At 42.0% G+C, this 26,140-nt stretch overlaps 1 protein-coding gene across 3 annotated transcripts in view; it reads right to left on the bottom strand.

The window, feature by feature from the left end:
* The window catches only part of HCFC2 (host cell factor C2), a 45,165-nt gene extending 27,836 nt beyond the window's left edge, over positions 1 to 17,329 (bottom strand). For all 3 annotated transcript variants that reach the window (XM_049626192.1, XM_049626193.1, XM_049626194.1), the window contains exons 1-7: positions 17,167 to 17,329; positions 15,539 to 15,687; positions 13,965 to 14,125; positions 8,712 to 8,920; positions 7,828 to 7,912; positions 5,844 to 5,950; positions 5,546 to 5,734 (exon numbers count right to left, since the gene is read on the bottom strand). In XM_049626192.1, the coding sequence (XP_049482149.1) occupies positions 5,546 to 5,734; positions 5,844 to 5,950; positions 7,828 to 7,912; positions 8,712 to 8,920; positions 13,965 to 14,125; positions 15,539 to 15,687; positions 17,167 to 17,329 (1,063 nt within the window). The remainder of the gene's footprint in view (positions 1 to 5,545; positions 5,735 to 5,843; positions 5,951 to 7,827; positions 7,913 to 8,711; positions 8,921 to 13,964; positions 14,126 to 15,538; positions 15,688 to 17,166) is intronic.
* Between the last annotated feature and the right edge of the window lie 8,811 nt (positions 17,330 to 26,140).

Below are 26,140 nucleotides of genomic sequence, written 5' to 3'. Positions count from 1 at the left end.
CAGGGGTGCCTGGGTGGCTTAGTTGGTTAAGCATTCGACTCTTGGTTTTGGCTCAGGTCATGATCTTGCAGTTAATGAGTTCGAGGCCTGCATCGGGCTCTGTACTGACAGTGCAGAGCCTACTTGGGATTCTCTCCCTCCCTCTCTCTCTCTGCCTCTGTTGCATACACTCTCTCTCTCAAAATAAATATGTAAATTTTAAAAAAAAGGAACAAAAATCAGAAGTGGTTTGGGTTTCTCAACAAAAACACTAGAAGCTTAAATACAATATAACAATGCTTTCAAAATTCTGAAGGGTAATGACATCCAGTGTCGAATTCTATTTCCCTGCAAATAGCCAATTAAATGGAAGGAAGACTGAATATATTTCCAGACAATGCAAGATCTGAAAATAAATTTATCTCCTATGCACTCTTTTCCTGGGATGCGTTCCACAAAAAAAGAAAAAGTTAACTAAGAAAGGGAAAAATACAGGAACTAGCAACAGGGAATCTGGCACAGGTGAGAGGCAGAAGATATCTCCAGGAAGATGATGAAGGGAGACTCCAGGACGATAGCTGTGCACAATTTGTGGAGCAGGAGAACCATGCCAACCATCCCAGATTGGAGCAGGAGACGGTTCTTGTCTTTTCTTTTTTTAGTTTATTTATTTATTCTGAGAGAGAGTGAGAGAGCGAGAGAGAGAGAGAGTGAGAGAGAGAGAGAGAGAGAGCGAGCACGAGCAGGGAAGGGTCAGAGAGATCATGACATGAGCCGAAACCAAGAGTTGGATGCTTAACTGACTGAGCCACCCAGACCAGGAGCCCCAGGAGAAATTTCTTCAAGATGATGAAATATGATAGAATATATCTGATGCATCTAACCATAATGAGAGAAGATTTAAACAAATTAAAGAGTATGGACTGAATTGGTGGTAAATACATACAAATCAAAGACAAACAAAAATGACAATTATTAATCCATGGCATGGCTCACCTGTGAACAGTGTTTATATGGTCATAAGGTAAACAATGACTACTCATCTAACAAAATTGCTGCATAACCATATTGAGAGAATGAGGGTAGGAAAGGTATAGAGCAGAGAAGCAAGGAATGGTGGGAAGAAGAGATAAATCCTTAACTGTTATAGTAGAAAGTGATCATTTTATGCCTAAACTGAAAAAAATCAAAGTAATATATTAATGTTATATGGAAATATGGAAGGAAATCCCAAAAGGATTGTTTAACAGAGTTGAAAGCAGATGCTTGTGAAGCAAGGAAAATGAGAGGAAGGTGGGAGCAAAGGACTATTTTTAATAAAAAGCCTTATGGCATTATTTACTCTTAAATGCTATCAAATTCACAAAGATTAACTATAAGTGAAAAAAAGCAAGATGAAGAGCCCTCATTTCCCCAGTTCCCAAAATTCATGCCAACTTATCAAGAGGAGAAGCAAAATCTAAATTCCAACTTTATGACAGTAGCCATGATAACTTTTAAATTGACACCGTCTAAGGTTTATGGAAAAACTGGCCATTCAGAGCCAGTAATTTTTAATCTTTTAAAAGTCACAGATCGCTTAGACAATCTGCTTCAAGTGATGTATTCACTACCAAGAAAAATTTATACACACACATTTTTTCTTCCAATCTCAGGGATTGAAGTTTATCCTTGGACTTCAGGTAATAACTCCCAATTTCAAAGATGCAACAGTAAGTTGGATTTTCTATATTTCTTTCCCGCTTGCTAGTATGTGCTTCTTCCATACAAAGCATTTAGTCTCTAACTTTGTTGTTCAATTTATTATTTTTTCAATTATATTTTTTTATTTTTTTAAATTTACATCCAAATTAGCACACAGTGCAACAATGATTTCAAGAGTAGATTCCTTAATGCCCCTTACCCATTTAGCCCATCCCCCCTCCTACAATCCCTCCAGTAACCCTCTGTTTGTTCTCCGTATTTAAGAGTCTCTTATGGGGGTGCGTGGGTGGCTCAGTCGGTTAAGCGTCCAACTTCAGCTCAGGTCATGATCTCACGGTGAGTTCAGGCCCCACGTCGGGCTCTGTGCTGACAGCTCAGAGCTCAGAGCCTAGAGCCTAGAGCCTAGAGCCTGGAGCCTGCTTCGGATTCTGTGTCTCCCTCTCTCTCTGACCCTCCCCCATTCATGCTCTGTCTCTGTCTCTGTCTCAAAAAAAAAAATTTTTTTTAAATAAAAGATTAAAAAAAAAAAAAGAGTCTCTTATGTTTTGTCCCCCTCTTGGTTTTTATATTATTTTTGCTTCCCTTCCCCTATATTCATCTGTTTTGTCTCTTAAAGTCCTCATATGAGTGAAGTCATATGATATTTGTCTTTCTCTGACTAATTTCACTTAGCATAAATCAATTATCTTTTTTTAAAGTTTATTTATTTATTGAGAGAGAGAGAAAGAGAGAGAGAGAAAGAGAGAGAGAGACAGAGGGGCAAAGAGAGAGAGAATCCCAAGCAGGCTCCGCACCAGCAGCATGGAGTCCAATACGGGACTCGAACTCATGAACAGTGAGATCTATGACCTGAGCTGAAACCAAGAGTTGGATGCTTAACCAACTAAGCCACCCAAGTGCCCCATCAATTATCTTAATTTTTTTTTTAATTTTTTAAAAATGTTTATTTTTGAGAGAAAGAAAGAGCACAAGTCAGGGAGGGGCAGAGAGAGACGGAGACACCGAATCTGAAGCAGGCTCCAGGCTCTGAGCTGTCCGCACAGAGCCCGATGCGGGGTTCAAACTCACAAACCACGAGATCATGACCTGAGCTGAAGTAGGATGCTCAACCAACTGAGCCACCCAGGCGCCCCAATGTTTATTTATTTTTGAGAGAGAAAGAGAGACAGAAACAGAGTGCGAGTGAGGGGAGGGGCAGAGAGAGAGAGTGAAACACAGACTCTGAACAGGCTCCAGTCTCTGAGCTGTCAGTACAGAGCCTGATGCAGGGCTCGAACTCATAAGCTGTGAGATGATGACCTGAGCCGAAGTCAGATGGTTAACCGACTGAGCCACCCAGGTGTCCCTCATCTTTTAGATAACACTTTGGCATACTACTGTATCCTTCCAGAATTTTCTATTTATACACTTAAAAAAAACCCTGGAATTATAGATATGTTTTATAATCTGCTTTTCTCATATAACAGTGCACATTACATCATCTCCAAATCTGATTCTCCGCTGGCCTCCAGACTTCTTTGTTCCTCAACTACTTATTTGATCTCCTTATTTCAAACTTAGCATGGTCTAAATGGAACTCTTAATTTTCTCCCCAAGCCAGTTTTCTCCTCAGTCTTCTCCAGCTCAGTAAGTGGAAATACCACCAAATTATTCAAGCTAAAAACTTCATCCTCCTGTCCTTTCTGTCATATGCCACCCCCAATTCATCAGCCAGTTCTGTCAACAAGAACTCCAAAACATATCCTGAATTCAGCCACTTCTCTGCATCTCCACTGGCACCACCGTAGTCTAAGACTTCTCTGACTGCTGTGAAAGTCTCCTAACTTGCCTCACTGTGTGCACCTTTGCTCACCTCCAATTTATTTTCCACGCAACTGCAGTGGCCATTGCAAAATGTACATCAGATCACGACACGTCTCTCCTTCAAACTAATAAATAACTAAAAGTACTAATAAATAACTATAAAGTACAAAAGATTGTACTTTATAAACAATCTAAACTCTACCATGATGTTTGAGGCCCTACAAGATCTGTCCTGTGGTCACTTTTCTAACCTCCATCCCTACACTCTCCTCTTTCACTGGGCCCAAACGAGCCACGCATTCCCATTTCAGGGCCCTTGTACTTGCTGTTCACTCTTCCTACAGTGTTGCTCCCCCAGCCTTTTCCACGGATAGCATCTTCTCCCCATCTGGATTATATTCCAAATGCCATTTCATACTTTTCTAACTACCCACTCCAAACTTAACCCCACCCCTCTTTACTCCAGTGCCTCCCATTACTATCCCACTGGTCTTACCGTCTTCACATGCTTACCAGAAATGGAACTGATTTTGTTAATTTGTTTGATTAGTGCCCATCATCCCCCCTGCCCTCATACTCTCTAAGAATATAAGTTCTTTGACATCAGGGACATTATCAGTCTCTTTCACTGCTGTAGCATTTCACTTCTCAGCATTTAGAACAATTTAGAACAATTCCTGGTATACAGTATCAATCAATAAGTATTTATTAAAAAATAGATGAGCTCCATATTTAATAAATTTGTAGTGTTGTAATACTTTTTAAAAAATGGTTTTACTTTGGAATACTTTTAGATTTACCAAAAAAAAAAAAAAATGCAGAGTGCCCATATATTCTTTATCTTTACTCAGTTTCCCCTAATGCTAACACATTTGTCAAAATTAAGAAATTAACACTGGAATAATAATGTTAACTAAACTACAGACCACTCAGATTTCACCAATTTTCTATTTACATTTTTGTTTGTTTTAATCCAATCTAGGGTGTACCACCTTGCATTTAGTCATCATATCTCCTTAGTCTCCTCCAATTTGTAACTATTTCTCACTTCCCTCGTTTTTCATCACTTTGAAACTTTTTTTAAAGTGTATATCCATTCAGTTTGAGAGAGAGAGAGAGAGAGAGAGAGAGAGAGAGAGAGCAGAGGAGGGGCAGAGAGAAAGGGAGACAGAGAATCCGAAGTAGGCTCCACACTGCCAGCACAGAGTCCTATGCAGGGCTTGATCTCATGAACCATGAGATCAGGACCTGAGATGAAATCAAGAGTCCAACTCATTGCTTTCAAAGCCCCCCTCATCACTTTGAAACTTTTATTTAAGAGTATTGTTCACATATTCTGTAGAATGTCTAGAATGTCCCTCAATTTGCGCTTATCTGATATGTTCTCTCAGAGTGGGGTTATAGGTTTTGGGGTAATACAAAGGTGAAGTTTCTTCCTATCACATGATATGAGAAGCAGGGATAAATGATATTAACATGACTATCACTAGTGATATTAACACTAATTACTTGATTAAGGTGGTGTTTTCCAGGTTTCCATACAGCCACTGTTTTTCTCTTTCCATATTCTATGCTTTGGAAGGGAGTCACCATATCCCAGTCTACACACTCAAAGAGAGGGGCTCTCGTGGGCACCTGGGTGGCTCAGTTGGTTGAACATCCAACTTCGGCTCAGGTCATGATGTCGTGGTTCGTGGGTTTGAGTCTACACACTCAAAGAGAGGGGCTCTCGTGGGCACCTGGGTGGCTCAGTTGGTTGAACATCCAATTTCGGCTCAGGTCATGATGTCGTGGTTCGTGGGTTTGAGCCCCACACTGGCCTCTGCACTGTCAGCGCAGAGCCTGCTTGGGATTCTCTCTCTCTCAAAATAAATAAATAAACTTAAAAAAAACCTCTCAGGGAGTGAGAAATATCTACTCCAATGTAATATTTCTTCCATTCATTTTTAATTATGGAAAAGAGAGGCAGTGGCATTTACAATAAGTTTTAAGAGACAGACAGTGCTCAGGTATTTATTGACCTAAAAGAAAATTCTATTCGTTAAATACTCTTACCTACCAGTATCAAGATACCAAAGATCCTTGCAGCAAACTTGACTATTCAGTGCTTTTTTGTAGCCATCTCTTCCACTCCAAAAATACAATCGAGTGCCAATTGCTACAGCACAGTGTCCAGCTCGTGGTCTTGGTCTTGAATTTTTTTTATCTTCCTGAGAATCCGATACGAGGGTGGTCCATTCTGCTGTATCTACAAGACAGCAATATCCATGACTACAGTATTGCTTTTAAATAACAAAGTAACAAGAACTCTTTTATTAATAAATTTTATTTCAATAAGTAGCTCTTAAAAGACTTACCCAGATTTAGATAAGAAAATGAACTAGTACATCTCCATTCACAATCATGAGGTGAAGTCTCAATATTCTCCCCCTTATGTGGAACCCATCCACCAAAAATGTACATCCTGAACAACAAAAAGAGAGAACATAAAGTGGCTGACTTTTTTTTCTAGAGCTTTACTTTTTTTTTCTTTTTAGATTTTCAATGCTAAGAATAGACTTAAACTTACTTGTTTACTCAAAGCTTCAGGACTATTAACTCACTTATTATGGTCAAGGTAATGGGAATAAGATAATGAATAAAGCAATCTTCTCTGAAGAGTTTACAATTCTATGAAGCAATACAGAATCAAATTATTTGTCTCTGGCAAGTTACTTAAGTGGAAAATATTTCAATTCTAATACATTTGAAAATCAATACTATTTATAATGAGTGAACCTCACTCAGAAAGACAGTCAAATGATCTATGATATCCAAAGTCAAATTTAGAGTTGTATGCATACAGTAACCAAAGAAGATTAAGTTTCTTATAACTTTGGTCACTGATATCACTCAAATAAAAAACTTTTGGGGCACCTGGTGGTTCTGTCAGTTAAGCATCTGACTCTTGATTTCGGCTCAGGTCACAATCTCATGGTTTGTGAGATCGAGCTCCCCGCAGGAGCCTGCCTGCTTGGGATTCTCTCTCCCTCTCTTTCTCTCTCAAAATAAATAAATAAACATGAAGACAAAACAAAACACAAAAACCCTTTAACTATGTCCCTCGGGCCCCTAAAGGTTCTTGAGACATGCCTAATGACTGCTTGAAGGAGAAAGGCTCATCAGGCAGAGCTTAGGGCCGATGTGACAGCATGCCAACTGGAGAAGCTCTATTTTTTTTTTTTTAACATTTTTTTTTAACGTTTATTTATTTTTGAGACAGAGAGAGACAGAGCATGAATGGGGGAGGGTCAGAGAGAGGGAGACACAGAATCTGAAACAGGCTCCAGGCTCTGAGCTGTCAGCACAGAGCCCAACGCGGGGCTCGAACTCACGGACCGCGAGATCATCACCTGAGCGAAGTCGGCCGCTCAACCGACTGAGCCACCCAGGCGCCCCATGGAGAAGCTCTATTTTATACCTATTTTCTATATTAGAGTTCCAGTGGAAAACCACATTTTATAAAAGGGTTCTGAGATTTTTTAAAATGTACCTATCAGATTTTGTTTATGGCTATTTTTTAAAAGGAACTAATGAGGTTGTAGCTGTTTCCTAAAACATTACTTTTAAGGTAAAGTCCCTACACAAGAAAATACTTAATTAAATTCTATTTACACAATAATGCACAAGTAAGGGAACTTGCTGATGATAGTAATAGCTAACCTTTATGGCGTACTCCTTATGTAGCAGGCACTGTTTGGAGCATTTCATATGTATTAATCCATTTAATCCTGAAGGCAACCTCGTGAAGTAGGTTTTATTATTGACTGTATTTTATATGTAAGGAAACTGAGGTATAGACAGATTAAATTTCCTTGCCCCAGGTCATACAGAACAAGTACCAAAACTGGAGACGTGAATTCAGGCATCTGGTTACAGAGTTTACGGTCTAACCATAACTCTATCCAAAGTTCAACCAGTGAGTGTACATTCTGAGTACATACCTGAGTATAAGTCAAGTACTACCAAAAATAAGTACAACGAAACACTGAGTTAGGTGTGTCAAACCTGGCAACAGAGAACAGATCAGGATGCCTGTGCCTCAGACTTAAGTAAATGTACTCTGTGCAAGGAAAGCACTGTGAGGAATGCACACAAGTATAAGAGGCAGCGTGACAAGAAAATGCCGAAGTATTTTAGCCTCTGTAGGCTTATTATTTTTGCTTCAGGAAACAATCAAACACTATTAAATTCAACAATCTATTCCTAAGAACTTGGTAGCACCACTCTTCCCTGTGTGTGTCTTTCTTAAGTTGGTTAAAAAAAAGTGAAAAACAAAAAAACCAGAAACCACCACCATACTTGTTTCCTATAACACTGGCTGTGTGAAGGCTTCGTGGAAGTGGCACCGTCCCTTTAGTTTCTGGTTTTGACCACGACATCGTTTCTAGAAGTAAAAATTAAGTATATTAGCAATTTGGTCTAATAATAGCAAATTACCTCAACTTGCAGAATCTTCAAAAATAAAAAAGGACTTACCAAAAAGAAGCAAAACTCTTTCAAAACCATTACTTGAATTTCATCTTAAAATGAGCATTTACAGCCAACATAAATAGCTAATTATAGTAATCTATTTATACTTGAACGTTAGTGTTTGAAATACAGAGGTGTATTTAGGGTGCCACCAATTTTGAATGAAAACCAAATTAGAGATTTTCACATTTTAAGTAAGAGCACATTGTGTAGAAGACAGTCAAAAGTGAGAGGCACACCTACCTCCCAATCACTTCATTCCTAGGATCCTTTTAAAAAGAGCTAGCTAGCCCAGGGTTTTTCACTGACCAGTAATAACATTACTAATGCTACATTTTCTGTAGACAGAGTAACCATATAAATTTGATCATCCCCAACTGGGACATTTTACAGAGTGGTAATTGGTACTACTGATAGTTACATGGGACAATAAGCATTAATCAGTCACCTTAGACAAACCAGGACATATGGCGACCCTACTTATAAGGAACACAGGAGAGTTACAGCCATAAACCAAACATTCATTTGTTTAACTTTATTGATCAGCAACCACTCACGTCACATCTCACCTGTTCCAGAGCTGGCTACACGTGCCTTCTATAAACGTAAGTGTGACTCGATAAATACTTTAACGAAAATATTTTTCAAAGGATTTTTACATTTTCCTTTATCAATCAAAACCACTTCCTGAGTCTGAATCAAGGTAAGCTTACCTAAGTCAAGTTGCCATAGATCATCCAGGCGAGCACCACACATTCCACCAAAGACATACATTTTAGGACTTCCAGAATCTTTTTTGCAATATATCACAGCTGTGTGGGATTCTCTTGGAGAAGGCACAATCCCTTTAGTCACTGGAATGCTCCAACCCACAACACCAGAACCGTGCTGTAGCTCCAACTCATAGAAATCATTTAAATATCTAGGATATCATGAAATAATATTAAAACATTAACAGAACATATATCTTCTATTTGATTTTTGTTTCTATTTATAAAGATAAGATATGCTTACTATGAAACATTCATTTAGTACAGAAAGGCATTAGGAGAGCAAAAACCCCTTCCTCATTTATTCACCACGTATTTATCAAAAACTACCATGCACCAGGTACTCTTGCGGGGATCAGCAGCAAACAGAAGAGATTAAAAAAATTCCTGCCATCATTTAACCAACACTCACATCCAAGACAACAACTGTGATGGTTTGAAAACATAGCCACAAATCCTCTGACACTTCCATTCAGGAGGTAGGTATGTCTGTCCTCACCCTCAATTCCAGGCAAGCTTGTGACTGCTTCAACTAGAGTGCGGTGATATGACACTATGTGACTTCTGAGGCTTGGTCACAGCCAAGCCTTGGTTCTGAGGCTGTGACCAAGCCTCAGAAGTCACTATAAAATACTTGTTCTTGGGGTCCCTGGGTGGCTTGGTCCGTTAAGCGTCTGACTTCGGCTCAGGTCATGATCTCACGGTCTGTGAGTTCGAGAATCTGCTTCAGATTCTGTGTCTCCCTCTCTCTCTGCCCCTAACCCACTCTCATTCTGTCTCTGTCTCTCTCAAAAAAGAGATGTTTAACAAACATTAAAAAAAATTTTTTTAAAAAAGAACCTAATCCCCAAACAGTCAAGAACTTACAATCTTTATGAGTTCCTACGGAACAATCACATATACCACATACACCACAAAGACAATCTCCAAGAAGGAAAAACCCCATACACCACATATTTTTATCACAATATAATAAAACTAGGTATTAGCAACAATAACAAAAGTTTCCATTTGGAAACTAAACTTTTATGTCAAATTACTTTTGGGTTAAAGAGAAAATAGGGGCGCCTGGTTAAGCGTCCAATTCTTGATTTCAGCTAAGGTCATGATCTCACAGTTCATGAGCACAAGCCCCACACTGGGCTCTCTACTGAGTGTGAAGCCTGTTTGGGATTCTCTCCCTCTCTCTGCCCCCCTCTCTCTCAAAAATAAATAAATAAACATTTTTTAAAATGTAAAAAAAAACATTAAAATTAATGACAATAAGAGCACTATATACCAAAACCTATGGAATATGGCCAAAGCCATAACCAGAGAAAAATATGTAGCATTTATTTGAAAATAAATCAATAATCATTCAAATTACTAGAAGTTAGAAAAAAATTAGAAAAGGCATCCAAACTATTAAAAGTTTAAAAGAAGTTAGAAAAAAGGAAAAATGTAAAGAAATGGAATACAGTTAAAGAAAATAAATGAAAAAGAAAAATAGTAAAACTAAAACGTGGTTCTTTGAAAACAAGTAATATAACAAACCACTAGCGAGTCTGGTTAAGAAAAGAAAACACATGCATCTAAAAATGAGAAAAGAGCAGATATAGAGATTTCAAAGAGATACAGAGAACTGTCTTACAGTTTTTATCAATAAATATAAAAATCTAAATGAAATGGGTGATTTTTCAGGGAAAACATAAATTACCAAGTGACTCAAGAGAAAGTAGAACATCTAAATAGATCAATAACTATAAGAGATATTTGAAAAAGAAGTCAACGATCATCTTCCTAAACTGTACCAATCTCAATTATGGGAAATTTCTACTAAATATTCAAGAAATTATGCTATTTAAGCATAATAAAAAATGGAGAGCTTCCCATAACCTCAAAACACAGCCCTGGTTACGTTCCCAGGAATAACAGAACCCTGCTACTCAAATCAGATTAGAACAGGATCTCACTACCCCAAATAAAAACACTATAGGAAAAATCACCAGTGAATACAGATAATATAAATGAATGTTAGCAAAATGAATTCAGCAAAGTATGAAAAGAACACTGTAATGCAACGAACTGGGGGTTAACTACAAATAAAAAGATGACTCATTTCAGAACCTAACAATATAATTAACAAAATTAATGGATTAAAGGAAAAATCAGTAAGTTCATTTCCATGTCTGAAATGAATCCAGACATCCATTTTTGGTTAAAAGGAGAGAAAAAAAAACAATTAGCAAACTGGAAATTAAAAAAAATTTTTTTCTTTAACCTCACCAAAGGCAAATACTAGAAACCTACAGCAAAGATCACAAGTAATGATAAAGGGTAAATATACTAATGAAACAGAATACAGTCTTGAATAAGAGTTGGCAAACCTTTTCTGTAAAAAGTCAGACAGTAAATATTTTAGGTTATGGAGGCCTTCAGGTCTGTCACAACTACTCAACTTAGCTCTTTTAATATGAAAGCAGCCAGAGACTGCTGATGCAAATGAATCGGCATGGCTGTGTTCCAATAAAACTTTATTAACAAAGAAAGATAGCAGGCCAAATTTGGCCCATACAGTGTAGTTTGTAACCCCTAGTCTAGAGAATTTAGAAAAAGACCCATTTAAATGAGGATTAAGATATGACAGAGATAGGACTTCAAATCAGTGAGGAAAAAAATGGCTTATTTAATAAATGGTGGTGGGAGAATTAGAAATCCATTAGGAAGGAAAAGTAAAAATCTTCATACTAGTCATAAAAGTATATTCTAAATCTATAAATATTTGAAACATAAAGAATAAATCTGTGAATATATCAGAAAAATACAGAATGTACTAGACATTATAGAAAATATAGAAAAATAATTTTGGCATAGGAGAAACTCCTAAGCAAGGAAAAAAAAAATCCCAGAAAGCAATAAAAAAATATTGTCAAACCTGATAAGACAAAAATGAAACTCTTTAAAAACAAAAAGGTAGACAAAAGACATGGAAAAAATATTTGGAACGTAAGAACAAAATATATAAAGAGCTCCAAAGAATCGATAATAATAATAATAATAATAATAATAAAACTGAAATCCACAGAGGTATAATTAGAAATGACAAATGAGGGGAGTCTGAGTGGCTGAGTCAGGTAAGTGTCTGACTCTTGATTTAAGCTCAGGCCATGATCTCACAGTGGTGAAACTGAGCCCTGCATTGGGTTCCATGTTGCTGGGTGTGGAGCCTGCTTAGGATTCTCTCTTTTCCTCTCTCTGCCCCTCCCCTGCTTGCATGCTCTCTCTCTCAAAAGTATATAAATAAATAAACAAAATACATACATACATACATACATACATAGAAATAACAAATGAATTTGGCAAGGTCACAGAATACAAACTCAATATACAGAGAGCAACTGTGTTTCTATATATTAGCAATAAACCAATTATATTTCTATACACTAGCAATAAACAATCCAAAAATAAAATTAAGAAACCAAATCTATTCACGTCATTGAAAAGAACAAAAAAATTAGGAATAAATTTAATAAGATCAGAGCAAGACACACACATTTAAAACCTCAAAATATTGCTGGGAGAAATTAAAGAAGATCTAAATAAATGGAGAGACATTCCAGGTTCCTGGGTTGGAAGACTCAATATTAAGAAGATAGTAATTCTCCATAATTTTATCTATATTTTTCACACAGTACCTACCAAATTCCAGCAGATCTTGTTGCAGAAATTGGCAAGCTGATCCTAAATTTAAATAGAAATGCAAAGGACCCAGAATAGCCAAAACTCTCTTGAAAAAGCGTAATAAAATCTGAGAACTTATATCTTCCAATTTCAAAACTTACTACAAAGCTATAGTAATCAAAACAGTGTGGTACCAGCATTAGGCTAGACATATAGATCAAGAGAACAGAATGGAGAGTCCATAAATAAATCCTTACAGTTATGGTTAATTGATTTTCAACAAAAATGCCAAGCACAGAACACACAGTTCTGGATCGCTGACTAACAGAATGTGAACAGAAATGAATCTGCTTTAACCAGAGGCTTTAAAAAGCATTGTGTCTATTTGCTCCTTCAAGCTGCATAAACTTGAGAGGCATGCCCATTATATATAATATATACAATATAACCTAAAAAAAAAGCTGACTAATAAATGTTACAAGAAAAAGGTTCTAAAAGATGCACATCAACTTGAATTATGTTTGCCTCTGTTGGAGGACAGTGTTGTTGACAGAAAGAACTTCATATATTTTCTAACTTCTTGAATTTTTACAAGTCTATAACTAAAAACATCTATTTAACTTAAAAATGAAAAAGACACGTGCTAGAAGTAGAAGTATCTGGATTAGTATGGTAGGATAAATTTTTCTTCCTTTCTCCAGTTTCCAAGTTTTCTGTGATGTTTTAGTATGTGTTATTTTTTAAAGTTTGAAAAACCAAAAAAGCTAAGCCTCTAACATCAATGTAATGTAGATACTATGCTGATGACAACCTGAAAGTGTCAACAATCTTATTGAAGGATTGATGCCAACAATCTTATTTAGCCATTATAATGACACTGAAATGTTAAGTATTTAATCAGTCCCATTTCACAGTCAAGGAAAACAGGGTTAGATTACTTCCACTAAAGGACACACATGGTAAGCAGTGAATCAGAAAACAGTCTTTTGGACTCTAAATCTCCAAATCCTGAGTGCTATGACAATGTGATCAAAACACTGTGATCAAAAAAGAAAAGAGGTAGTGATAGTTCTGTTTGGAGAAAAGAGGAGAGGATTGGTTCAAAAAGTATTTGCTTGTATGAACCACCTTAATGGCTTCCTGTATGAAAAATGGATATGATGGCCTTCATCTTGTAGTGAAATTTTTTGTCACCAAATTCCTAGAGACATCTAATTTGAAAATAACCATTTGTTACTTTTTATTATCGTTTATGACAACTAAAATACATCATGACTCAAAACATACAAATATGCTGCTATAAGCAGTATATTGGTATCATTTAATAAGATGATTTCTGATTAGAAAAGGCATAGTTTTGAAAACAGATACATACTCCAGGGACTACGGAAAATATAAGTGCACCCAAATTTGTTCACTGTTAGGTTCAAATGCAAAAGGCTAAGCTTCATCCCTTTTAGTAATTAAAAATGAAAGAAACTAAATGTTCTTAAAAGTCATAAAACAAACATTTGGTCTGAAAAAGAATCAGCATACCTGGGAACATTATTGTTTGAGTCTTCACTTTCATTTGCCAGACCACCAAACAAATAGCATTTGTTACCATATAAAGAGAAGCTATGTCCAAGCCGGGGACAAGGAGGTAAACCAGAAGAAGGGGGGTGGGGTTTCACTTTTTTCCATAACCAACGACTTGCCTAAAAAAGAGCATAAATACAATCAGGCAAAATCAGGAAAACATTCCTATATTGTCAATAGTATAACACCATACCAATACATTTTAATGGAAATCCAATTAGAAGGCTCCAATAAGCTATCCTGGGGACAAATGACACGTAAGCAGACAACTTCTGGAACTAAAATAAACACTGCAATGGAAATTCAGTCTACTCCTCCATATTCACAGCTTTTCTCAACAGCAACCTAATAGTAAACATAATAACTCAAACGCTAACAGTTTCAAAGTATTTTCCAAATGAAAAATTAAATATATATAGCTTTAAGAGTAAACGTAATTTGGGGCGCCTGGGTGGCTCAGTCGATTGGGCGTCCGACTTCGGCTCAGGTCACGATCTCACGGTCCGTGAGTTCGAGCCTCGCGTCGGGCTCTGGGCTGACAGCTCAGAGCCTGGAGCCTGCTTCCGATTCTGTGTCTCCCTCTCTCTCTGCCCCTCCCCCGTTCATGCTCTGTCTCTCTCTGTCCCAAAAATAAATAAACGTTAAAAAAAAAATTTAAAAAAAAAAGATTAAACGTAATTTATACATTCTTACTTTCTGAAATTAGTATATATTTCAACCTTTAAGTATGCATAAAGGTCATTTAACAAACCAAACTCCAAAACTTATACTCTGGCCATAGATGCTCTATTTATCTAAAATGATTTGCTCATAAATAGGTATAATTCACCCACATCTGTCAATTACCAGATGCCCTCATGATAATAGCCCTGTGAACACATGCACAGTTTGGAAATAAAAGTCAATTAAGGGCTGTCAGAGAGGGCTCTGAGTGCGGTTTAGGAGAACCAAACATAAAAGGACATAAGAAACTGTCTTGCGTGCGTGTGTGTGTGTGCGTCTGTGAGCATGTGCACATATACTGCCAGGGGGAAAAAGTGATTATTAGTGTAATGGTAACAATTTCTATAACTGAGCAGAGGTTTTCAAAATATGGTCTGGGGACCAGCAGCAGCACAGGGGAACTTGGTAAGAATTCAAGGAGGGAGGCCTTCACATCAGACAATACTGATTCAGAAACTCTGGGAGCAGGGCCCAGCAATCTGTGTTTTCACAAGCCCTCCAGATGCTTCTGTTGCTGCTAAAATTGAAGAACTATGACACTAAGATACAAAAACCCAAACATGTAACATGTACAATTGATGCTAAGTAACATATCTTTATGTTACAAATGTTACACTGAGTATTGAAAAAAAGACTCATGTTAGAAACTTTGGCTTTTTAGTGAAGTGGAAACATTTTCTTTGAAGCTCTAAAATGTGAAGTTCACACTATTTCAAATACATTAATGAAATATTTCGCAATCTTTCAAAGAATGAAGAGCAAGATCATTATTAAAGCTGCAGATTGAGATAAATTTTAAATACACTTACTTGCAACTCATACAACTCATTGCTGTATCTTCCATATTCAACCATTCCCCCGAACACTAATATTCTGGTACCATCACAGACAAATCCATGGGCAGCGCAACCTGGAGGGATGTCTCCTCTAACCGCTGGTAGGAACCACTGATTTGTAACTAGTTGCCAAAATAAAATTAAGACCGATTATAATACACTGTTGTCACAAACTATGGGTGTGTACTTTATATGTATCTTCCAGATCAGTGGCTCTTAGCTGGGGATGACTCTGCCCCCAGGAGAACAACATAACTTTGCGGTTGCCTTACTGGAGAGGGAGAGGAGAGATGCTTACTGGCCACTAGTGGGAAGGGCCCAGAGACGCTGCCAAACATCTTACAAGGTCCGTGCAAGCTCTTCCAACAACTAATTCCTCCGGTTCAAAACGGCCACATGCTGCTGTTGGAGAAACCCTGATCGATGTCATTAATTCTTCCCCAAACCTTGCTTGGTATCATCATCTCCATTCTACCAGTGAAAATCGGCTATTTAAGTTTGGTGACTTTAGCGCTGATCCTGGGCACCCGGCAGAGCAAAATTCAAACCAGGTGTCACCTTCCAAAGCCAGGATTTCTACACTACACCAAACTGTCAAATAACTTTTTAACTAAATAGTGGAGTGCGGGGGGGGGGGGTGAAAAAGTAAAATAAAATGTCCCCTATCCCCTACGCCACTACTGTATTCACCGCTATGACTAAGTTATTTGGTCCGAGTCGTTGATCGTGACATAGACCCCCAATTCAGCAATCAGCCTCACACCGAGGAAACAGCTCCTGCGCGACAGCGGGCGCGTTTCCACGGCGGAGAAAACGGAACGCCGCCCTCCTATCTACCCCCGGGGCCCTCGGCCAGGGGCACTGGTGAGTCGCAGCGGCGCTCCAGCTGACAGTCGTCTTCCGGAGCGCTGCACAGCTGAACTTGAGCAAGCACGCCCCACGGTGGGAGCCGGGCGCCCTGCTCAGCCACCGGCCGCTCCCCCGCCAGCGCGCAGGGGGACCCGCGGGGCAAAAGCCCTGACTGCCACCGGCCAGATGCGGGGCTGTATTCGTGGGGGGAGCACCAGAACGCCTCTCGCTTTCCCTGCTCGCCCCCCGCCCCGCCCCGCCCATCTCCCTCCTAAGGAAAGACCGCAGGCAACGACGAGAGGGGCCCGGCGCAGCTTCGGTTTGGAGTTGGTTTTGGTTTTTGACAGGGGAGGGATCTCGGACCCCCGGAGTGGGCGAGACTCCGGGAAGAGGCCCCGGCGGGTGAAAACGGCCTCTCTCTCTCTCTGTCTGTCTCTCTCTCGCCTACGTCCGCCAGCAGGGCTGGGGCGCGGGGGGGTGGGAGGGGGGGGAGGAGGTCCCGGACCGCCTGCCTGAGGGCCGGCGCGCCCCGCTCAGGGCCCGGTTCCGCCCCGCGGGGCCCCGGGAAAACGGAGCTGCCGCCCGGGACGCTGAGGAACCCGGACCCGCCCGGCCGAGCCGCGCTCCCCGCAGCCCGCCCGAGGAGGCAGTGACCCGGCGGTGACAGCTGTCAGGGCCGCGGCCGCCGCCTCGCCTCCCCTCCCCCTCCGCGGCTCCCACAGGCGGGGCCGTAGAGTTGCCGCCGCGCCTACCCGTGTTGTAGACGTGCAGCTCGTCCGCGATGCCCTCGTTGCCCCCTCCAAAGATGATCATCAGCTCCCGGATAGCCACGGCCCGGTGTCCGTGCCGGGCGCGGGGGACCGGCCCCGTGAAGGAGGAAACCCGCCTCCAGTTGAGGAGGCTGGGAGCCGCCATCTTCCCAACCCCCGCCCCTCTGCCCACAATGCACCGCGCCCGCTCCGGCGCCTCCGCTCCCGGGGGAGGGCGGGGACCCGCCTCCAGCTGTGCGCCGGGGGTGGGGGGGTCACGTGACCGCGGGCGCCCGGGGCCAGGCTGGAGGCCCGCGGGGCGCGGAGGGGTCCCGGCCGGGGAGCCCCGCCCTCGCCTCCGGGCTACGTGTCCCGGCGGAGCCCGTTTGGCAACGGGCCTCCGGCTGGAGAGACATTTCCTCCCGACCGAGTCTCCCGCCCCCAGCCCTCGCACAGGGTCCCCTCCCCCCCCGTTTTGTATAGCGGGAGAAAGTACAGCGTTTGCCTTTACGGCCACTTTAATTGAGCATCTAGGATGCCCGGGCGAGTCAGGCTCTGAACAGTTTACAGCGCGACAGGGAGGAAAGCTCGCGTAGAGGTTCCAAGTGCCGCGAGCGCGGGGAGCCGAGAGGGACGTCTGCCTGCGCGGGCGGGTGGCGCGCGTCGGGGGCGCCGGGCGTCGAGGATGCCCCCGAACGCCGGAGGAGGCGGGCAGCCTGCCCCGCGAGCGAGCGGCCGTCCCCGAGCACCCCCGAGGGAAGGTCGGAGCCGAGCCTGCACCGACGAATCAGGCACTGGAGCGTTTGGCGGCCGTACCCATGCCGAGAAGTTTAGGAACAGTGAGCCGCGGAAGGCTGGGTTGCTTCAGCAGGTGGGAGACTGTAGGTTCCTGTTTTATTGCTGGATAACGTGTGAGGGTCTTCCGTTGCCAAACGCAGTCCTAATTGCCTTACGTGTGTGAACTCACGATTCTGCCAACGATCCAGTGCAGTGGGTACTGCTGTCTCCCTTTTCGTGGATGGGGATATGGGGCACAGAGAAGTAAAGTAATTGTCCCCGGACACACAGCAGAAGCGGATTGGGACCGGGATTCAAACGCAGGGCTTCTGACTCCAGAGCCCTTTTCCCTAACCACTATACAATAAACTGCCTTTGCTCACATTCATATATAATCCTAATACGGCTGAGACGCTTTATTATTCCCGTCCTATAACGAATCACACTCAACGAGATACAATTCCAGAAAAAGACAAAAAAATGTTATTGAAAGCAGTTTATTTTTTTTTTAATTTTTTTTAACGTTTATTTATTTTTGAGACAGAGAGAGACAGAGCATGAATGGGGGAGGGTCAGAGAGAGGGAGACACAGAATCCGAAACAGGCCCCAGGCTCTGAGCTGTCAGCACAGAGCCTGACGTGGGGCTCGAACTCACAGACCGTGAGATCATGACCCGAGCCGAAGTCAGCTGCTTAACCGACTGAGCCACCCAGGCGCCCCTGAAAGCAGTTTAAATATCTACCTCACACTCTCGAGAAGGTACCAAAGGGGGCTACACACAACATCAGGCAGATTTCCTAAAATTCCTTTTTCCTCATCTGTTATTTTCAAGTTCTCTCCTATGCCTGTATCGTCCCCCTCTCCCCCAACTCCCTCGATCCTAAGCAGGCCTCTCCACCTTTTCATCTATCTAAACTTTCTTTTGAGAAGTGATTCTCTACCGTTTTAAAAAGGAATTCTCACTATTCCTTCAGCTGCTGCTTCTCAAGTTCTTCCTCTCACTTTTTTATTATCCCAATTTTGCAAGATGGTCAAAGAGAATTTGGGAAAGGAGGGGGAAGATGGCTGGAAACAAGGAAAGGAGCTTATGAATATTTATGTATTAATATTTTTCTCTGCCACAGAGAAACTCATAACATAAACTCTTAAATGTTTGTGCTATAAAGTATGCCTCTGAAACAATACTGGGGAAGTTGGGACAAAGCAGTGAGCTTTCACAGAACTTAAAATATTTAATTTAAAGAACTGTACCTTATTCTGAGAGTTGAGGGTTAACATGTCCTAACATGTCCTAACTTAAGTAGATGGTATGGTAGTGGTGTGTGTGTGTGTGTGTGTGTATGTGTGTGTGTGTGTGTGTTTAATGCCTTTATACCAAAAGACTAGTGACAAAATTGAAAGTTGTAAACCCAAGTTGTGTGTATGTTTAATGACTTTAGAGCAAAAGACTAAGGACAAAATTGAAAGTTGTGAACCCACGTATCTATGATATGTGGAAGACCGAACATTCCTGAATTGGGAGAAAGATGAAGGCAAAATATTCAGAGCAGAGATTGTAAGTCATAACTGGTTGTGTAGATAAGGAAGTGCAGGACAATGGAGGAACTGTGTATTCGATTCCTAGAACTGCTGTGACAAAATACCAGAAACTGTGTGACTTGAAACAACAGAAATTTGTTGTGTTTCAGCTCTGGAGGCTACAAGCCCCAAATCAAAGTGTCAGCAGGGCCCTCCCGAAAACTGGAGGGGAGAATGCTTCCATGCCTCTTTCTGGCTCCTGGCGGTGGCCATTGATCTTAGACATTTCCTGGTTTGTAGCTGCATCTTCAGTCTCTGCCTTCATCATCACATGGTGGTGTTCCTGTGTGTCTGTGTCTCTTCTCTGCTTATAAGTTCACAGTCGCATCCTAATGACCTCATCTTAATTTGATTACAACTGCAAATAAGGTCACATTCACGTGTATTGGGCATTAGGATTTCCACATATTTTTGGGGGGAACACAATTCAATCCATGATAAGGCATGTCATCCAATAGGAATAATATTTGACCACAGCAGCTTTGACTCAACCCTGCCTAGTGAGGAGTTTAGTATAGGTCTCTGATTCTCAAGAAAGCCACCTTCCGTCTTTGAAACTGCAGGAATGGAAGGTACCGCCTAGAAGGAGAGTGTAGCAAGGGAAGAGTGAGGCAGAATAGCATCCCAAAGAAGCCAATCTTTCAAGAGGTAAAGACAAAAAAGGAGGCACTCGTGAAGGAAATGGAGAATGAGGAGCCAGAGAGGTCAAAAGGGAACCGGGTGAGGGTGATGTCAAAAAAGCCACAGGTGAAGGGGGTTTCACAGAGGCGGAAGTGGTTATCAAAGACAAAAGCCATAGAGAGGTCAGATAAGAAAAAGACAAACAAGTGTCTTGTTGGATTTGCAAATTAAGAGGTTATCAGTGGCCTAGATTAATACACTCAGTGGAATGGGAGAAGGAAAGCCACAGAAGATCAAAGTGAGTAACAGGGAGGTGCAGATAACGTGTATAGTCTATTTTTTACAGAGCCTCGCCCATGAAAGGAAAGAAAATACAGTGGCTGCAGGGAGAAATGGATACATGGCAAGCTGTTACTATTTTGCATGGATGAGACGAGCATGTCTGAGGGCCCAGAAGAAGGATGCAGTTGAAAAGGAGAGCCTGTAGGAACAATAGAGGTGTCTTAATCAGTTTGGGCTGCTGGGGCTGACTCAGTCGGTAGAGCATGTGACTCTTGGTCTTGGGGTTGTGGGTTTGAGCCCCACATTACATGTAGAGATTACTTGTAATCTTGGAAGTCCAAGATCAGAATGCCGGCACGGTCAGGTTCTGGGGAGAGCCCGCTGGCAGGTTGCAGACTGCTGACTTCTCGCTGTATCTTTATATGATGGAAGGGGGTGGGGCAGCTCTCTGGAGTCCACCCTCATGACCCACACACCAAAATACCAAAGGCCCCACCTCCTAGTTTCATCACCTTGGGGGTGAGGATTTCCACCTATGAATTTGGGGAGGAGGGCACAAATATTCATAGCAAGAGAATATGTCACTTGGAAATGTTTTCTGTTACAAGTAGCAGAATATTCAACACGGAAGCTAAATGATAAGGCTGTTCATTATCTCGCACAAGAAATCTGGGGTAGGCGGGTCCAGGATTAGTTCAGTAGTTCAATAGTGTCACCGTTCTGGTTAGTGGCTCTGAATTTTTCTTGGCCTTGCCTTTGTGGTCATAAGAAGGTTGTTGCAGCTCTGGGCATTATGTCCTCACATAATCATGTCTGAAGATGTAAGGCAGGAAGACAGCCAGGATGGGGAAATAGAACTCTCCTTTTACAAGGAGAAAAAGCATCTTGCCTGGAAGCCATCTAGCACACTCACCCAAGGGTTTCATTGGCCAGAAGTAGGTCATTCAGTATATTAAGATTACATTCACTATACTGACAGAAATACCAAAACAATAATGGCTGTAAAAGCTTATATTTATCCCATAGAAATGAATTTTACAGGTAGCAGTCCAAAGCTGGGAGGCATGGCAGCTGTATTTCACCAAGTCCTCACGAATTTGTAGACTCTGTGGATTGGAATTTGTGGATTGGAATTCCTCCTTCCAACTCATGGTCCAAGATGGCTGCTCCAGCATCAGCTATTGAATCTACATTCCAGCCAACAGGAAAGAATGAAGGAAAGGAATATTCCCTTCTCAAGAATACATTCTGGAATTGTACATATTATTTCTGCTTACATCCCATGAGCCAGTATTTGGCCACAAGGCCATGACTAGTTGAAGAACGTCTGGGAAATGTAGTTTTTATTTGGAATGGCCATGTTCCCAACTAACGTTCAAGGTTCAGAAAAAGAAGAAGAGAACAGACTTTGGGGGTCATCTTCCAGGAGGGTAGCTACAGGAGTTTGGGAAAGTAGTTTTGTTTTGTTTTGTTCTGTTTTGTTTTTTGAAGAAACAAGCAAAGGAGAATGAAGTGGGAAATGAAAGTTGCTCGAGCTAACCAACCAGGCCTGCCTCAGGGAGAATTGACACTTGATGGAGCAGGATGCTGAAGGATCAAGAAAAGATGGATTCAGAAGTATACATAGGGGTGCCTGGGTGGCTCAATCGGTTGAGCAACCGACTCCGGCTCAGGTCAAGATCTCACGGTTTGTGAGTTCGAGCGCCGCATCGGGCTCTGTGCTGCCAGCTCAGAGCCTGGAGCCTGCTTCGGATTCTGTGTCTCCCTCTGTCTGCCCCTCCCCCACTCACACTCTTTCTCTCTCAAAAATAAACATTAGAAAAAAAAAAAAAAAGAAAACCAACTCTTCTTGTTGGTTTTAAGTGCCTAGGGAAATGAGAAAATTAGTAGACCCAATATTTTATTTGTTATACTGTAATTTGAATCGTTAGAAACATTGAGAATTAAATGTTTGAGTTTGGGGGTTTTTGTTTTGTTTTGTTTTTGTATAAAACTTAATCGAGGGTAGTTTGAACAGTGCTTACCTTCCTGTCCGTCATATAACTTATTGTACAGAGTGAGCATTTTTTCCATGCCTTGGCAAATTGTCATACTCCTTTCCAGATTTGGATCAGCTTTCTGTATTTTATTCTTTGCACTTCCGATGTCATGAAATATCTTTGAGATGACAGATGATTTTTTTTTTTTTATCCATGTCTCTTCCCTTGGAACATCTTCATTCTTTCCTGCATGGCTACTCTCTGCGGTTATGTTCATAAATTTACCCTTACTAAATTCTTCTGGCTGCATATCCAGAGTGGAATAGTGACAGAGTGACAATGTCATCCCACAGCCAGCTGTTTCTTCTCTATCTCCATTTACCTTTGACTTGAACTTCACCCTCACCACTATTGCTTTTTGTTTCCTTGCTACACTATTATCTTTGTTGGCAATGCGATTATCCTTTTTTTTTTTTTTTTTTTTTGTAAATATCACTGGTGTTTACCACTGGGAATGAAGGAGACAACATGACCACATGCTTTGTTGTCTGTGCATAAACTGAATAACAAATTCCAGTCATCTATTGACTGGCTGACTGACAGAGAAGTGACACGATTGGTCACAGATCATGATTTGGATCTGTTACTTGCATAGTCATTTCATGGACTAAAAAGCTAGCGGCAAAATTTGTACTTAGGCAGGTACTCACAGTTAAGGTACTCGGGTAACAGATTTGAACTGTGAACTGTATTGTTGAGGGCCTGATGTATGAAATCAATCATTTGATTGATACTTGAAATTTGTGCTGTCGCCATGCAAAGCAAGGGCTATGCTGCACGTAGGTGGTGTGTGACATGTAGTGAGCACTTAGTACATAGTAGATTGTTTTATTTGCATCATCTTTGTCATTTTCGTTACATTACTACCGCTTTTACTGTTCCTTCTGAGCTGCAGGCCACTGAGGAGTCAGCCAGGGAGGGAGGGGCTGATGCCGGGAGGTGGCAGACAGCTCTGTGTTCTCAGCCAAGAGTGTGAATGGCCACGTCCAAAGGATACCTTAATCTCCACTGAGGATTCAGGCCAAGGGTTTATTGGCAGAGGTCTGGGGAGGAGTTTTGGGGAGTGCCAGTAGGTGGGCCGGACTCAGCAGAGAGGCAGGGCAGGCACTGCTCCTGAGATGAGAGAAGCAGATGGTGTCTGAGAGGTCTGTTCACAGATCGCAGGGCTCCAGCCACGGGTCTTGGCTAGGGCTGTGGCCAAGGCATGGGAAGGGCAGCTGGCAAGAGCAAGGCAGGACTCTAGGCCAGGTAGTGCCCACACCAGTTACCGGAACAGGCAACTGGTGTGCGAGTCGAGGAAGGAAAGCACTCCTCTTGTGCAAAAGAGGGCGAAAGAGGCCCATTGCAGGTGCAGTGGCTGTGGCTTGGTAACAGAGAAGAGCCCAGAGTGCCTCCTCTTGGGACAAGAAGATGACCCATCATTGAACCCCATCAGGAAAAAGTGAGGGAGCCGAGGCTCCTTTAGTTCAAGTTCCTGCCCCACATGGGTGATCTTGGAGCCCAGCCCTGGGAGACAGAGGCAATAACAGAGGCTCTCAGCCTGACCCAATGTAGTGATTCATTGCTGCTATAGATTGCTTCTTCCTTTCCTTCTAGTCCTTCTATCAGCCTTAACAGATTTTATCTAAGACCTTATCTACCAAGTAGTACACTCAGCCAAGGCAGGCCCTTTGGGTAAGAAGGAATGACGAACATTTGACTCTCAACTAATACAAAGTAAACACGGAGTGAGAATGACTCAGATATACTTTGTGTGAACTAATGATACCACAAATGTAAGATGCATACAAATCACATAGGACTGCTTGTGGGCGTATAACTGAAACCGGACCAAAGTGACGTACCCACATAATGGTTTATTTTCCTCATACGGTTAGATGTTTCAGAGTACTTCGTTCACAGCTGCTATGGTGAGTCCCGGTGCCATTGGGGACTTAGGCTCCTCCTATGCTCTTGCTCTGCCCTCCTTAACATGTGCAGGGCTGCTGAATCCTACAACATCAGGGGAACCTACCCACATTGTGCAAGGATATTTTCCATTTGCTTCTATGTACCTACGCTCCACTCTTCTTCAACTTGTTCAGTGTCCTGAGAGGCTGACTTAAAGATAATTATGTCACTGGAGCTCCCCTGCCCTCTGATTTCCAGTAGAGTTTGGCCAGTGGGGGGCACCACCAACAGGAGATTGTAAACTTGGGGTAATTAGCCTTCTAGTCGCTTTCGTGTGATCAGTGCAGGCTGCTCCTTTTCCAGTCCTGGAAACCCCTCCTTCCCTTGCCCTTCAGAGTTACAGGTGGTCATAGCTCCCTAACTGCACCCTTTCTTAACCTGTGTTTCCTTAATACCGACCTTTCCAAATAATGCCCTTTTTTCAGAGTCTCCACCATTAGTTTGGAGAGAGCCATCTGTGTCCTGCCAGTGCTGGAAGCCGAGCTACCCAGGCTGAGTGGCAGGGCCCGGGCTGTGGACGGATCGGTGACTGCAGGGTCACCACCCACAGTGAAGCTTCTTGTCCTCCCGCTTTTAGGTAATTCGGCCTTAAAACTACCTGGGGTGTTGTCTGTTGGGGAATCGCCCTCGGCAGGCCCCCTGGGAAAAGAACCATTAGGGAAGAAAATAAGGTTCCGCCAGAAATTGTGCGGCCTTACGTTTAGCCCTTGCCATCCCCTATGGAGACTCCTCTACTTACAGGAAAGATAGCCTCATACATTTGCCAGCAAAGAGGGCCTGTATAGGAGAGACGTATGGATTTGAAAGCCTCACTCCGGCAACTAAGGAGTGTATCTCTGGGCACGGGTGACTTCAACCCCTAGGCCCACCTGGCCCCCCAGGAGGCATTCCAGATGATGACTGAACCTAGTCGGTTAAAGTACAGAATGGTTCATTGGTTCCTAGGTGCGTTGTGTCTCTGAGAATGTATAAGGTGTGGGTTTCTAAGGCCCTCTTGGCCCCCCTCCTGGCACCTCGGACCCAGGCGAACACTTCTGTTCTTCAAAACCACGAATGGTTCAGGGAAACAGCTAAGAGGTCATGTCCCTGTAGCTGTTCCACTTGAGGTGTTGAGAGATAAATGACAATTCGTGAAAACAGCAAAGTAAATACTTTATAAATTATAGATAAACATAGATACATAATAAAAACAGTAAAAGAAATTAATAAGCAAAGGGCAGGAGGGAATGTTATGACAAAACAATCATGTTATTCCTTATTGGGTGATTATACAAAGGAACAATTTTAGAATTGGGTAATGTTAGAAAAACATAGATGGCGTATGTTACAAGGAAATCACTCGCATATATAATGCCACGTTTACTGCAATAAATCGGCCAGTTCAACACACTGCTGTTGTCTGTGTCCATTTTTATTTTAGTTTTTATTTTAGTTTTATTTTATTTTCACCGACGCCGTTCTTCCTTCGGGAACCCCTGGTTGCTGGAGCTGGTCTCCGGCACGCCAGGACCTTGACTGACTCAAGACTGCAGTCTGTGCATATGTGGTCATATGCAGCAGCACAGTGTGGACCTCTTATCCCCAGAGCTTCGAGATGGCCACTCCACCTCCGGGCATCCAGGTTGGACTTCAGACAGGAAGAAATGGCAAAAGGCACTAAACAGCTCTTTGCCAGGAAAACGGTAGCTTTTTAGGAAGTCACAGACAGCAAACTTCCTTCTGCTCACCT

Source organism: Panthera uncia, chromosome B4, assembly GCF_023721935.1.
Source record: "Panthera uncia isolate 11264 chromosome B4, Puncia_PCG_1.0, whole genome shotgun sequence".
In the NCBI taxonomy this organism is placed as follows: domain Eukaryota; kingdom Metazoa; phylum Chordata; class Mammalia; order Carnivora; family Felidae; genus Panthera; species Panthera uncia.
The sequence above is the reverse complement of the archived record's forward strand: the minus strand, read 5'-3'. Positions and strand labels throughout refer to the sequence as shown.